The sequence below is a fragment of the Phalangium opilio genome, unplaced genomic scaffold (assembly GCF_054372755.1).
Source record: "Phalangium opilio isolate 3A_F unplaced genomic scaffold, DU_Popi_V2 ptg000043l_1, whole genome shotgun sequence".
NCBI lineage: Eukaryota > Metazoa > Arthropoda > Arachnida > Opiliones > Phalangiidae > Phalangium > Phalangium opilio.
Window position 1 is genome coordinate 1,727,230 of NW_028324167.1, and position 16,426 is coordinate 1,743,655.

General features: G+C 37.9%; 1 protein-coding gene across 1 annotated transcript; it reads left to right on the top strand.

The window, feature by feature from the left end:
- The first annotated feature begins 14,069 nt into the window (after window positions 1-14,069).
- LOC149677309 (uncharacterized) lies at window positions 14,070-16,136 on the top strand. The gene is made up of 3 exons (XM_089837249.1): window positions 14,070-14,200; window positions 14,515-14,909; window positions 14,971-16,136. Exons 1-3 carry the CDS (start codon window positions 14,070-14,072, stop codon window positions 16,134-16,136), a joined length of 1,692 nt encoding a protein of 563 aa, XP_089693375.1.
- The last annotated feature ends 290 nt before the right edge of the window (window positions 16,137-16,426 follow it).

Sequence of the window (16,426 nt, forward strand, 5' to 3'; positions counted from 1 at the left end):
TATATATAATGAGAAACATGCTTTTATATATAATGAGAAACATGCTTTTATATATAAACAGAAACAGGCTTTATATATAATCAGAAACAGGCTTTTATATATAATCAGAAACAGGCTTTTATATATAATCAGAAACAGGCTTTAATATATAATCAGAAACAGGCTTTTATATATAATCAGAAACAGGCTTTTATATATAATCAGAAACAGGCTTTTATATATAATCAGAAACAGGCTTTTATATATAATCAGAAACAGGCTTTTATATATAATCAGAAACATGCTTTTATATATAATGAGAAACATGCTTTTATATATAATGAGAAACATGCATTTATATATAATGAGAAACATGCTTTTATATATAATGAGAAACATGCTTTTATATATAAACAGAAACAGGCTTTATATATAATCAGAAACAGGCTTTTATATATAATCAGAAACAGGCTTTTATATATAATCAGAAACAGGCTTTTATATATAATCAGAAACAGGCTTTAATATATAATCAGAAACACGCTTTTATATATAATCAGAAACAGGCTTTTATATATAATCAGAAACAGGCTTTTATATATAATCAGAAACAGGCTTTTATATATAATCAGAAACAGGCTTTTATATATAATCAGAAACAGGCTTTTATATATAATCAGAAACAGGCTTTTATATATAATCAGAAACAGGCTTTTATATATAATCAGAAACAGGCTTTTATATATAATCAGAAACATGCTTTTATATATAATCAGAAACAGGCTTTTATATATAATCAGAAACAGGCTTTTATATATAATCAGAAACAGGCTTTTATATATAATCAGAAACATGGCTTTTATACATAATCAGAAGCATGCTTTTATATATAATCAGAAACATGCTTTTATATTTAATCAGAAACATGCTTTTATATATAATCAGAAACATGCTTTTATATATAATCAGAAACATGCTTTTATATATAATCTGATGCATGCTTTTATATATAATCAGATGCATGCTTTTATATATAATCAGATGCATGCTTTTATATATAATGAGAAACATGCATTTATATATAATGAGAAACATGCTTTTATATATAAACAGAAACAGGCTTTATATATAATCAGAAACCGGCTTTTATATATAATCAGAAACAGGCTTTTATATATAATCAGAAACAGGCTTTTATATATAATCAGAAACAGGCTTTAATATATAATCAGAAACACGCTTTTATATATAATCAGAAACAGGCTTTTATATATAATCAGAAACAGGCTTTTATATATAATCAGAAACAGGCTTTTATATATAATCAGAAACAGGCTTTTATATATAATCAGAAACAGGCTTTTATATATAATCAGAAACAGGCTTTTATGCTTTTATATATAATCTGATGCATGCTTTTATATATAATCAGATGCATGCTTTTATATATAATCAGATGCATGCTTTTATATATAATCAGAAACATGCTTTTATATATAATCAGAAACATGCTTTTATATTTAATCTGATACACGCTTCTATATATAATCACATGCAGGCTTTTATATAAAATCAGATGCATGCTTTTATATATAATCAGATACATGCCTTTATATATAATCAGATACATGCTTTTATATAAAACTAGCTGTTACCTGCGGCGTCGCTCGCGTGTAATAAGAACTTCCATCAAAATGATACAAAGAATGGGTAGATTTTACGTGATGCCTAATATTTTTGTAGCACCTTAGGCACTCGGCGTTGCCCGTCAGCCCGTCGGGACATTTTTTATTACTTTTCACGCGGACATTATTCCATAAAGAATGGTTTTAGGTTTTTGGCCGCCATTTAAAAAGATGTCAACAAATCGAACCTAAAAGACCATTCAGTCCGTCTATAGGTTATAGGAAACCCGTGTACTAAATATTTTTGAAATCGGTTGAAACGCGCGGACTTTGTTGCATAGAGAAGAGTTTTTACATTTCTGGGCGCCATTTTTTAAGATGGCGGCGGATTGGAAAAATCTTTCTTAGTACGCGCCTACTACTCATGAGTAACGTTCCTGCAAATTTTCAGCCTTCTTGGGCTAGCGGTTTGGGCTGGGCGTTGATTATCAATCAGTCAGTCTGTCAGTCAGTCAGTCAGTCAGTCAGGACTTTGATTTATATAGATATAGATGTAATAATAATTTTAAAGGCAAGGCAAGGCTATTTTTTGGCTTTCAAACTAGCACGATCTCTTTTATTTTGGCTTGTGTAGGGTAGGGTTTTAATTTCGTAGATGGATTTTTCTCGAGTCTTTTTTTCGGCCAAGTCGCATCCTTAGGATTAAGTTTCCGGAACATTGATCCAGAAGACCCTTACGTTGAAAAGATCCGTTGAATTCGAAACGCCACGGGAGAGACGATGGCGAGAAAAACGACATCGCCGGTGTAAGACCCATTGTTGTACTGTTCAGTATGGTATCGAAATTAGAAGATAGGGTCGCAAAGATATATTCTGGGAAGGGGTAGAGATAGTAATAGATATATTCAGGGTAGAGGTAGGCCACGATGGAGGAATCCAAGGAGAGGGTGAAGGACTTAAAAGCGGTATTTTACTCGACACAGCGGGTGCTGGAAACGACGAGTTCGTTGTAGGTGGCAAGATTGAAACACTTGGTAGCTCTGCTAAACTTTTTAAAGATAAAAACATTTGTAGAGTTAAAAGGTACTCCAATTTATCCTCGGCAGAACCAGGTTTTCTCAGTACCTCTTTAATGGCGTTGTCTAAACTGTTAACTTCCTTTTGATTGTCCATCAATAAAGCTGCTGGTACTAAAACGCACATTTTCATTAGCTAATAAAAGCCGAAGCTATTGTTGGTATTAACATTGAAAGCAACGCTGGCCAGAATCCTCCTACGTGTTTAATTAACACCTGTCGGCTCTTTTTATCACTTAAACCTCTCTTAAACCTTATAACGTTGAACTCATTTCTTAAAAGTCAGTTCAATGAAATACCGCCGTTCATCAAATTATGTTGAAGGCTTAAATAGCCATAACAAATAAGACCAAAAACTAAATAAGGAAGATACCTGCCATTGGAAGATTACATTTTAGAATATTGACATCAATTTCTGGAGAACCCTCTAGTATAAGATTACGCTTAGACTGCACCACCTTTTCAACACTAGCTAGTAACCTGCGACGCCAATGCTCATCACATCACGTGGGGCAGTTCTGACTGCAACAGGAGAGGTGATGAGTTACTAGAATATTTAGTTGGTTGTAAACTCTATATTCTTAATCAAAACAATGAACATACTTTTGTTACTTCTAATAGAAGGGAGGTCATGACCTCACGCTAGCCACGGAAAACCTCGTGTCTTCCGTGTCTAACTGGCATGTGTCTAATGAGCCGTCTCTGTCGGATCATAGGCACATCTGCTTTACTGTCGCGACTATACCTCTGTCCCGGCGGGGACGGAGATACGCAATCCAAAACGGACTAATTGGGCCGGCTATAGGGAAGACCTAATCCTACGCTACGGAGGGGGTCACACTCCTAAACTTACTTCACCTAAGCATCTTGATAGGGCTACTGGTGATTTACAGTGCTCCATCATGGAGTCGTTCCACCGGAACTGCCCACTTAAGACCGTCAACCGCTCGAGGCTTGTCCATTGGTGGAACGCGGATCTCAGCCGGCTTTGTAAATACACGCGCAGGCTCTTTAACAAAGCCAAGCGCACGGGTGACTGGGCTGGATACTGGTAGTCCCTTAACACCTACAACAGGGCCATTAGAGATGCTAAGAAGGACTCCTGGCGGACCTTCTGTGAGCAAGTCTCCAATGTCCCTGCCACGGCTAGGGTCATGAAGATCCTAGCGCACGACAACACACATCGGCTTAATACTATTAAGCTGCAGGAGGGTGTGTACACTAAGTCTGGGGCTGAGACTCTCAAGGTCGATTTTCCTGACTCTACTTTAATCAATCCAACAAACCCCGACTCTCTCTACCCTGTCCTGCACAGGGCTATGAGGGAAGACTGGCTTGTAGCCAGACAGGTTGTCACGATTCCCAAGCTTCGGTGGGCTGTCAACTGTTTTGAGCCCTACAAGTCTCCGGGACCCGATGGGGTCTTCCCTCTGCTTTTGCAGGAGGGCTTAGACCACATCGCCTCTCCGCTTTGCCTACAGACTCTGCATTGCTCTCGGTCACATACCTCGTGACTGGAAACGCTCTAGGGTCATCTTTATTCCCAAGCCCGGGAAGGCTTCCTATCTCGAGGCGAAGGCATTTAGGCCCATATGCCTGACCTCCTTCTTCCTCAAAATTCTGGATAAGCTGGTGGACAGGTACATTAGAGACGAGGTACTTTCGGTAACTCCTCTCTCTTCTTCACAATTTGCCTACCAAAAAGGCAAATCCACTGAGACGGCCCTTCACGGCCTTATGAATTGCCTGGATAGGGCATTCGAGTTTCAGGAAATTTCACTGGCCGTCTTCCTCGATATTGAGGCCGCCTTTGACAAGGTCTCTAGCTCGGTTATTACTGAAGCTGTCAAGAGATTTGGCATCAGCGACACTCTTGGCCGCTGGATCAAGTCCATGCTTACCGACCGCGAGGTGTCGGCGTCCCTCCTTGGGGACTCTCTAGGGGTGACTACCAGCAGGGGCTGCCCTCAGGGTGGAGTGCTCTCCCCCCTGTTGTGGTGCCTGGTGGTGGACGAACTCTTGGGGAGGCTCGGGGGTGCTGGGGGCTGTAGCTGCTTCGGGTATGCGGACGATGTAGCGATAGTCTTTACCGGGAAGTTCCCGGATACTGTTACCGCGCTTATGAGGTCTGCTCTCTCTAGCGTGGAGCAATGGTGTCAGGCGGTTAACCTCACCGTTAATCCTGATAAAACTGTCCTTGTTCCTTTTACGAGGAAGAATACTAAGGATCTGTTCAATGATATCTCTTTCTTTGGCCAGGTCCTGACAAAGTCCTCCGAGGTGAAATACCTGGGGGTGACCTTTGATTGCAGACTCACATGGAAGCCGCATCTTGATCGGTGTATTAAGAAGGCCAAGATGCTCTTCTAGAGGACCAGGAGCTCTGTCGGCCGGACTTGGGGCCTCAACCCCAAGGCTGTACACTGGCTCTATACTGGGATCATCAGACCCATACTATCTTACGGGGCACTTGTCTGGTGGACAAGGGTCCGGCTTAAGACGGTGCAGGCTGCAAGCGTCAAAGGCTTGCCTGCATTGGTGTTACGGGGGCCATGAGATCGACCCCAACTGCTTCCCTGGAGGTGCTCCTTGACATGCTTCCTCTTCATCTCTTCATTGAGGAGGAGGCTGTCATGGGAGCCTACAGGCTCAACATTAGTGGCTGCTGGGTTCCAAGACTTTGGGATTACAGCCATACGAAGCTCTTTCGGGAGTACGCCGCACTTGAGCCGTCGCTTACGATGTGCTCTGACAAAACCGTTACCAGTATTGATTTCACTAAGCCTTTCAGCATCCACTTTCCCAGTCGGGCAGAGTGGACTAACCAGCTGCCTCTTGGCACTGGGGGTGAAACTATTTGGTTCACCGATGGTTCCAAGACTGATTCCGGCGCTGGCGCCGGCTATTACTGCCAAACCACAAGGGTCGGTTTTTCTGCTTGCCTGGGCACCTTTGCTAGTGTGTTCCAGGAAGAATTTGCCAGATTACTGTATTAACAAAGGGTATACCGGAGGGACTGTGAGAATTTACGCTGACAGTGTCAGATTACCTCTTAACTGGTGCGTAGCTGCCTTGATCTGCTAGCGCGACTGGCGTCCTGCAACAGGGTTCTGTTGTACTGGGTGCCAGGGCATAGCGGATATTATGGCAATGAGCAAGCCGATAGATTGCGAAAAGGGCCACGGAGGCCAAACTCTTGGGGCCGGCGCCGGCCGTCCCCATCCCGTACGGGTATGTCAAACGGAGTCTGCATGACAGGCTGACTGTCATACAAAACCAGCTCTGGCATAACATGGAGGGCCAGAGACAGACAAAACCGTTAGTCAATGGCACCTGCAGGTCTCGCGCTAGAGACCTAATTTCGCTCAGCAGATGTGATATTAGGCTGGCCACCGGTCTTCTGACCGGACACTGTCGGCTTAATAGACACCTCCATCTGATGGGTCTTGCTGACGACCCTCTCTGCAGGTCGTGCCGGGAGAAGGATGAAACATCCGCTCACGTACTTTGCGAGTGCGACTGCTTCGCCTCGCTTAGACTAGAACATTTTGATTCACACACTGTGGAGCCCTCGAGGGTCTCCTCTATTACGGTGGAGCGAATTCTTCGCTACGCTGCAGCTACGGGCCATTCAAGGCCTGAATACGAGGATGCACAATATGCCTTTGGCAACGGTGCTAGGGCGCGCACCCTCCTCAACAACAACAATAATAATAATATCATTATTATATTCACAGTAACATTTAATGAACGTACGATTCATCGCTCAGATAATTACTGTTTCCACTAAAGTAGAACTTAGAACAGCTTATTAAAATACTCAAGCTCTCAAAGATAAATTCCTGTCATAAATTATTTATCTACCAGTAGAATTGTTCATTTATTTATTTTAATAATGCTGGGAAAGGCGGGTTATTATTGCAGCAGAATAATCTACTGGCTACAGCGGGGCCTCAGGCCTGGCTGTAATTGTGGCTTAGTAAAATCTAGCGAAATCGATGAACTTATAAATTATCGGATAAATCCTACATTTAATTAATTTTGTATAAAATTATATTAAAGTTTTACTTACAAAAAATACTGAAATCAGACCCAATTACAGAACCTTAATTTCGTGTAGCTTAAAAATGGCCTTTAAACCGGCAAGTTGCTTTGTCCTACGTTACCTACATACCATTAACTAGTTTAAGTCGGCGGAAGCATGGATTTGGTGTAAAAGCTTACGCTTCATGGACTAACCTTAAAACACGCTCTACATTAAAGGTGGAATTCATAATCAACGGACGCAAGGCAATTTAGTACAGGCGTAGGTAGAGAGTCACGCGCAAACGTCTTGCCTTTTCCGCACGACACCCTACCTTCATTTGTACTAAATTGCGTTGCGTTCGACGTTTACGATTTCCACCTTTACTCCTCGTCTGAAATGGCGCAAACTGGTTTGTGACGTAGAAATTGAGGCAAATTCAGTGGCACGCGCGTTTGTGACGTACAATTTGAGATAAATTCAAGGGGGATGCACCGAGAAAAAGAAAAATCGCCTCAATTTTTACGTCATCAGCGAGCTTGTACCCCCGCCCTCGTGAATGTTTAAGACATAAATGTAGTTAAAATCGAATTGCCTTACCGAAGGCTACAGTGATATATCCATGAAGCCTAAGGTTCTATACTAAATCCATGGCGGTAGTCTCTTTTTTATAATCAGTGTTATGATTTGTGGTAATAGAACGTAAGTCCAAGAGTGGTTTTAAACATGACTTAACCCATGATAAAACATATGATAATTAAAACTGTTAAAAACAATACTTAAACTTAATTGTTCTTAATGAAAACAAAATAGGCGCCAACTCTAAACATGAGACTCTCATTCAAGACCATTTTCAAATCTAAGAAACGTTTTATTAATTCTGTATGGGTAGTTACAAAATGGGTAAGTTTGGAAAATTTCCCATGTTATTTCTATGGCGATTTTCCAGTGATTAATTTTATGCAAATGAAAACCACCCTTAGCAACTTTATGGTTTATAAAATAAACTATTGGAAGGATATCCTTGAAATTTTAACCACAAATTATGGGCCAGGATTTTAGTTCAGTGGCAAAATTTCTAAACACTAAACATAATACAAAAAAAGTAACATCCAATCAAAAAACCTTCCTAATACATTAGAGCCGTCATCAGGCCTTATCTAAGGATCAGAATTAAAAAATTTAGTTTCTGTCAATAATGTCCCTTTGAAAGTGTTGAATCAGAATATTGACATTTTGTTCCAGTTTATTGAGTACCTTTGACGTACCTATAATAACTGACACAATTTCAGAATCAACGATATCATTTTAGATTTTCAAATGATGATTTTAATTGGGTCCATAATTTACAAGCGATTTAAATTCGGTTTGCGCCATTTTTCAAATTTTGATCCTTATAAAGGTCATAAACCCCTTCTATCAACAAGATTATTTATGTGGTGGTTTTAATTAATTCTAATTATAGCGCAATGGCTTAAATACATTTGTGTCGTAAATGCAGAATTAGAAGTGAAATAGCACATTTGAAGTGACATATCTCGCGGTGGTTTTCATCGTGTAGAATGAAAAGTTTCCTACATTTTTTGAGGATTTTATGTCGTAATCTATTTCATTGTCATAGTTTAAGCGAATAAGTTGAAGATAATTTTCTTGGTGACAACGGCTACTGTCGCTGACCGCATCGTCATTAAAAAGTACAAAGAAACGATGACGCTACTCAGGTTCAACACTGTAAAAAATTAACATTCGAAATTGAATGTTTTAGCGTTCAATACCGTGCCACTGTGGTGGTATGCGTTAGCAATCATATTTGAACGCATAATGTGGTATTCAATTGTACACGTTAACGAAATGTTCATTTTGAACGCTAATATATATATTCAAAAAATCACGCTAATGAAGCAATCAACTACGATTGCACTAACATTTAAACGAGAGCGTGTTTGTCGTTCAAACAGGAGTGATTTTGGCATTCAAATGAGACTGTTTTTGCATTAAAACAGGATTTGATTATGAAACAAGAATGAATTAGCGTTCATAGGTAACAGTTTTTGCATTATAATAGGATTGGATTAACATTCAAACGAGAGCGTTTTTTACTTTCAGACAAGAACGATTTTGGTGTACCAGTTTTGTGATAAATTCACGCCCTTAAAAATATTATTAGCTCTTATATCCTATTTGAACCTCTATTCTCCACATTTACTTCATTTCAGTACCCTATTTACCGCATTTTAAGTTGATTTCTATGGTAATAAACCGCTTGCCTCCCATACGACCTTATTCCAATTCCGCCGAAAATCCCCGCAATTTATCGGATTTGTAATTTTGTCCAATGGAACACACATCTTGGCTTAAATGTTCCCGATGAAATTGAAAATAACAATTCACGGGAACGCAAAAAGTCTATCTTTGCCGCAAACATCTAACATATAGCAATTGAGTGGCTAGGTAAAATGAGCACTAAATCCAAGTATTTCGTAAAATAATAAGCAAACTTTATAGTCAAGATGAACGGAATATTTTTAATTCGAAGAAATATACCTTTATAAACTGATTATTATTTATTATTATTATTTTTAAGTCATATGCATTATGTAACACTGAAAAGAAGTCTGAACATAAAATGAGTACCCAAAAATAATTTCCTATGAAAACGACATTAGGAAATATTTTATTTTTAAACGCGGCCGGCGATAAAAAGTTAATCCGTTAGTTAAGTAAGTAAATTTGTTTAGCTATATTCTCCATTTTCTGGTAATTTTTCGTAAAATGTGTCTGTGTATTCTTTTGTTCCTGGAAAAATCCAAATTACGAACCTAATTTCGGAAACAGAAAATCGACTAAAGAATTATAACACTAAAGAAAAAATTGGCAAATTATAGTGCTATTGAACATCAACATATAATAAAAAATAATTTGTTAAATTATAATTTTGAAATTTTGATTTAACCAGTACATTAACGTCGTGATTAAATAGCAGGTAAACCTGATTTAAACCTCTTAAAATTATACATCCAAAAACCTCCCGTGAAGAAACTCTCCAGTGAACGCCCAAAAAGCTAAACTAATTTTATCCCTTCGATGGTTGAAAACAACCTAAAGCTTGGTCGCTTTTTTGCAGTTATCGTAAAGGTAGAACGTGGGAATTCCTGACATGTGTTAAGTATCGCATGTGTACTTCTAGACGTTAGTCAAAATAATAGAGGCAGGTTTTTATTTTTACAATTTAGACTTTAGTACTATTTATTCTCCAAGAACTTGAATAATTTAATAGTATATTACATTTGAAAATGTAATTATTTTTTGTATCTATCGTTACCAAGAAATTAAAATTCAGTTTGTGTCATTTTCCAAGTTTCAAGCGGTAACTACAACGTAATTTTGCCGTACGAGTCAAAAACTTTTATTAAGTTCTTTGATTAAATGAAAACCATAACAATATCATTGACAATTTTAATTAAAGCAATCGAATTAATTTACTCTTATTTCGAATGCTAATTAAGTTCACAATAGAGTGAAAATGTTTGACATCATAAGTGCACTACTATCGTCTATAAGTTAGGATTAAAAGTAATGTAACACGTGTATTACAATTTGGTGTTTAAAATATATGTTTTGCGTTGTCGCAAAATTCGATTTCGTAACATTCATTGCTAGATTTTGCTTCTTTAAGCAAAGAGGTTGAAGATTATTTCGGTGGTGACTGCGGCTACTGTTCCTGATAATAGTATGAAAAAAAAGTAGAAAGGAACCGTGACGCTACTCAGGTTCAAATCAGCCGTGCTTTTTGACGGTTTCTTCCACTTGACTTGTTCAATTAAATGATGCCTTTCAAAATCCAGATAATTCAATGCTTGCGTTTCAAACATCGGTTCCACGCTGTAATGAAAACATTCGTCTAGCCCCTTAATCAGTTTAAAATTAATACATTATCGACCTCAATTGGAGGTTTTCTTGTAATTGCGGACTACTTCTTAGCCAAGAGTTGTTGAAAACGAAGTGTAAATACTCGAAGCTAATTTCGTGCTCCGAAAAATAGAATCCTTCATTGTCCGAAAAGAACTTTTTACTCTCGGGATCTAATTTGAGGAATTCTCCCGCTATCCAAGTCAGATAGATGTCCTCTAGGATGATAGCATTCTTCCCAGAACGAATAGGCAGGTATCCATCACGAGTCAGGTAATCCGAAACACTAGTGACCATTTTCTCCTGATCAAGTGCGTATAGCCATTTCTTAACCTCTCGGTCCTGGGCAGCCTGTAGATACGAAACCAGTGAAATCAGAAAAATAGAAGAACTTATCATTTAACGCCTATTCACCAAATATTTCAGATTGTCGAAAGCTCCGCCATTTTTCACAATTATAATTGGAATTTCCGATTTGATCAAGTCCGAGAGGGTGTCGATGCGATTGTAGCTTTCCGTCGTGAACTCCGTCCGTAAGAAACAACCCAAGAAAAACAGAATGAAAGTCACTCCGATCAGCCAGGACTCAGAGAGCAACCGACAAGTAATGTGGGGCAAAACGGAGGGAATCGCTGTAGGGTACATAATTATGTCTGATTATTTAAATTTAAGCGAGTGCCTAATCGCGTACGTTCAGCGCAGAAGAGCGACGCGTTTTCCCAGGCATTTTCTAGGGTTTCTCGGGCCATTTTCTTGAAAACATTCTTGGTGGGCATGGATTTGTATTTGTTGGTTACGATGGAGTGAACGACGAGCAAAAGTGACAGAAGAACCAAAGTGAACACAATAAAAATCAACACCTAATTGAATCGAGAATTGAAATTAATGAATTGGGTGGTGAATGAAATGTTTATGGTGCGAAAAATACTGGAGTTTCCATATTTAAGAAAGACAAGGAAGTTGACAAGACTCTCTTCGGGGCGCCGGTCACGATAATCGTCCTGGCAGTATCGAACACCGGAGACGGACTGAAATATTCATGTCGGCCACCGAATAATGCACGTGGCATGGGAAACAGAATAAAAGGAGCATTCTAACAAATATTAAGGATTATGAGAAATTATTTTATCATTAGAGTTAAATTTTGGTCTCATTTCTCTTTAACGCACTATGAAAACATCAGCCGAAGTAATTAATTTGGAAAAGTCGTCAAAGTTCAATTTATTCCCTTCGTAAATTACCCTAAACACGATTGAAAAAATTATATTAAAGTAAGATATAAACATGATATTATTGAATGAATTTGGTTTTATCTGGAAATATAAGATCACCATTCGAAAACGGATTTACTTAATCGAGTATTTAAAAGAAAACCCAAACTCATCGATTAAGGATTAGAAATTTCGAATAATCGCCGGTTTTTAACGTTCAAATTAAACGAGTCGAAACTGGCGAATAATATTAAAATTCTCGAATATTCCCACACTCGACCCACAACCATGAAGTTGCAAGTTAAAACACAAGCACTTCCCTTTGACCCAACCCAATTACTCGAATCTTATTTCAAGGAATACAAAAAATACTTCATGTTAAGGGATCTTTTCAAATAATCCGCTATGGCATTGTATCGTAATACTTGGTTCTCCATCACCCACGACTCCTGATAAGAGATATTTAAAGTTCAATTGCCAAAAAGAAAATAACACTCAAAATTCACCTGCAGTGTCGTCACGTTTACAAGAGTCTCTTGGGTGTACCTATAATTTAGATAAAATTTCAAATCGGCAATAACATTAAAGATTTTAAAATGCAATTTGTACCTGTATTTAAAATATCGATTATTTCCCATAAATTCCAGTTCGTTCAGTGCCATTATTGGAGTTACCAGGAAATCCTAGCTTCCACTAACCGAAACCTTTATAGGCTGTAAAGAGTCGCTGATAGATTTCTCGTTTTTTATAAGTGAAAGCATATGTTTATTAGATTCCTATATTTCGTAATGGTAGAGACTTACTGAGAGCTAGTTCGAGAACGACGCGATAATTGACTACACCTAGTTTTGCAGTTCATCTTCCTATTTAGTCTGTACTAAGCCTTGATAGCGTCTCACCATGCGTCGCTTTACGAGAATCTATGACCCACGTCACTTCATAACAAGCTCTAAATAACCAGTGACAAACTAATGGAAAATATCTTATGAACTTATGGTAAAAGGGTTGTTAAAACGGAAGTTGTTGTTCGTTCTAGCTATATTGAAACAAGAAGCCTCTGACTGTCTAAGTTCTAATATCAATAAAAATAAATCATCATTATTTTTGTTATGTAACTCAAATAACAGCCACGCAAAGTGTGTCTGCCGGAAAGTACTGAGTACCCTAGCTTTGACTAGCTTCTGTGTGAGTGAAGAATTGTGCAAAATCAAGTCATGGTTCTATGTAACCAAGAGAGAAATACAAAGGGGTAAGACTTTTCCTTTCATCTCGCTTTTTGGGGCCTTCGCTGTAGTCATTTTGTATCATGTGAGTGCGCATAGACGGCAAGGTATCATGAGAGTGTGCATAGACAGATGGCCATGTATCAACCCTCTATTACGCCCCGATACTGAGGGTTGCCTACGTTTCATTTTATATCGAAAAGGTCTATTATGCAACAAATAGTTATGAACCCATCCTGTGTGAAAATTTAAGCTTATGCAAAATTAGGGAATTCTAATCCATTAGGGAAAGAGAAAAATAAACAAGCCTGGAAGTTAAGCTATAATAATCGAAGAGAACTGTAAGAATTGTACTTGCTTTTGAAGGCAGGAATCTTGTATATCTTCATAAGTAATATTTCAAATTTGGGTAATCCGTCATTAACAACCTGCTAACTGCGTTTGTCCTTAACCATTCTCTTTCCGAACATTAAAAAGCGTCTGCTGGATTATGTATCAAGATATGTTATTTGGAGAAATGTGGCTACACTCAATGTAGAAGTAAATTCATGTCATATGATTACTTGCAACCAGACAATATGATCAATAAGGTTTATAACTTTTTGTATGGTAACTAAAGGCTTTTACAAGGCTAAAAGAAGTAGAGATAAATATAGATACAAACGGATTTTCTAAACTAATTTTATTTCTTCTAAGGCTGGAAACAGCCTAATGCTTCGTCTCTTTTCTGCAATTATCGTATAGGTAGAACCTGGGAATTTCTGACATCTGTAGGTAACGAATGTGTACTTCTAACTTTATATTGATTTGGCAAAATAATGATGGTAGTTTTTATTTATACAATTTAGACTTTGGTACAATTTAATCTTCAAGAACTGGAATAACTTAATACACACAAAAAAATAGCTCGATCCATAAAATTCTGTCATAGTCGTAACATGGAGGCTGTATCCTATTAGATGTTGGACGGGAAACTGTCGTTATTCATGTAGTCCTTGCTTTTTAGGGGAATTATAGTAAACATGGCTGCCAGTCAACGTAAGATTCATTTATGTCGTCTGCTCGCGGGTCATCGGTCGGGGATTGTTTTGAAAATGAGTAATAACAGAAAGACGGGTAATACATGGTGTAGCCGGGAGTGTGGCGCACTCCTGTAAGCCAAGCTTCTGGGCGGCAAAGTTTGAGGGAATACGACACATGTCGGCGATCCTACCCTATAGGTGCCGACTGTCCCGTGTCCGCCGGAGGTGACTTACCCCAATTCCACCTTCCGTCACCTCCCAAGTAAACCTCATTTCCTTCCCTGCTTATACACATACGACCTAACGGCCCCCGTCAGTGCTGGGCCGCGTAGGGTCTCCCGCTCAATTCTTCCTGGTGCTCAAGGCCTAACGGCTAAGCACTAGTGTTGTAGGTGGAAAAAAAAAAAAAAAAAAAAAATACATGTTGTATCCCAAATTGTTACAGCAATGATGTGTCTTCGGAGGGTGTAAGTTTCCATCTTTTCCCAAAAGAAGAAATAATTAGAAACGAATGGATTAGAAGAATTCGTTTCGTGGCGTTAAAAATGTGTAATTCGCCAAGTCCAAGTGTTAGAAAAACGAAAACCCGGGCTCTTACTCCAGTCAAAAATCCTTTGAATTGGGTGCCAGCAAAAACTCATTTGGTGTGTGGGTTACATTTTCAAAGAGGTGGCAAGAAGAAAAGCGGTGATTTGTATCCAATTTTTATTGGTGACTACGAGTTTCCTCAGGGAAAACTAATTGCTACTACTGTAGAGTATAGTGATGTTCCGGAAGTAGCCGCATTTGAGACTGTAGATACCGAAATAATGCCAAACCAAAAAAGGAAAAGGATTTCTGGTATGATTGTTAGTTTCATTTTGTGGCAAAAAATGACTATAACACGCATAAAATATTTTAGACCATATATATTCGAGCGAGGGGTTTCATGGGGGACGAAGTTTTACTTCAGCTAGAAGTGACAGAGAGCTTGAAGCGAAAATACTTTTGTTAGAAGATAAACTGTCAAGAAAAGAACAAGAAAACAGGCATCTGAAAGACAAAATAAAGCAATTGGAAGAATTGATAGTGAAAAAGGATGAATTAACCAAAAATAAGAGTGCTCAAGATTTCAGTTTTGATAATATTTCTACAAATGCTCAAAAACTCAAGTTTTATACTGGGTCTCACTCTGTTGAAGATTTCAATGATTTATTTGAGTTTGTAAAAGATGATTTGCCAAGTTTGAATTTTTACAATAGCGCAAAAGCCTACGAAAGAAAAACTCCACGAAATGAATGTTCGAAAGGGAGACCTGCTAGCCTTGATTTTAAAAATCAAATGTTTTTAACCCTTTGTCGGATCAGAGTTGGATTGTTAGAGGAAGATCTTGCGTATCGCTTTGGTATTAGTAAAACGACAGTAAGCAATATATGGATAACGTGGGTGGATCTCCTTTACAGAAGACTTACACGTGTGCCCATTTGGCCCTCCCGAAAAGTTATAGATGAATTCATGACTGAATCCTTTAAAACGCTGTATCCATCTACACGTGTCATAATAGATTGCACAGAACTTTTTATTGAAAAACCAAACCATTATACTACGCAGAGTGACACATACTCTCAGTATAAAAAGCACAACACGGCGAAAGGATTGCTTGGGATTTCTCCTAACGGACTAGTTACTCTCGTTTCTAAATTATCCCCTGGAAGAATTTCCGATAAAGAAATTACAATAGAAAGTGGATTGTTAGACCTCTTAGAAAATGACGACTCAATAATGGCAGATAGGGGTTTTATAATTGAAGAAGAATTGAGGAGTAAAGGCGGAAAATTGAATATCCCCCCATTTTTAGGTAAACGATCGCAACTTTCAAAAGAAGAAGTTGAAAAAACCAGAGAAATAGCTAACTTGAGGATCCATATTGAGCGTGTGATAGGGGAAATAAAAAATAACAGGATACTTATGTATGTATTTCCAAATTCTATGCACATCCAACTTAACAAAATTTGGACGATTTGCGGATATTTAACAAATTTCATCAACGAACCAATGCTTGAACGGGTCATTGTAAAAAATACCTAAAATTGTGATGAATTTGAAAATTGTATCAAATAATTAAACTAAGCCAACTTTCTGTAAATTTTTGTAGCTTTTATTTTATCACAGTAAATCTTATCTATATGCAAATTACAATAAATAAGAAAACAAAATGAATTTGGCAAATTTTTGTACTATTTATTTCATCACATTGTTTTTTACTGAGATCACATCAATAATAGGAATACTAAAAGTGTTTCGTGTAAAAATCACATAGCTTGGGAACCATCGTTGAGTGAAAAAGTTCTTTGTCAAAATTTATTCTTTGGCAAAAT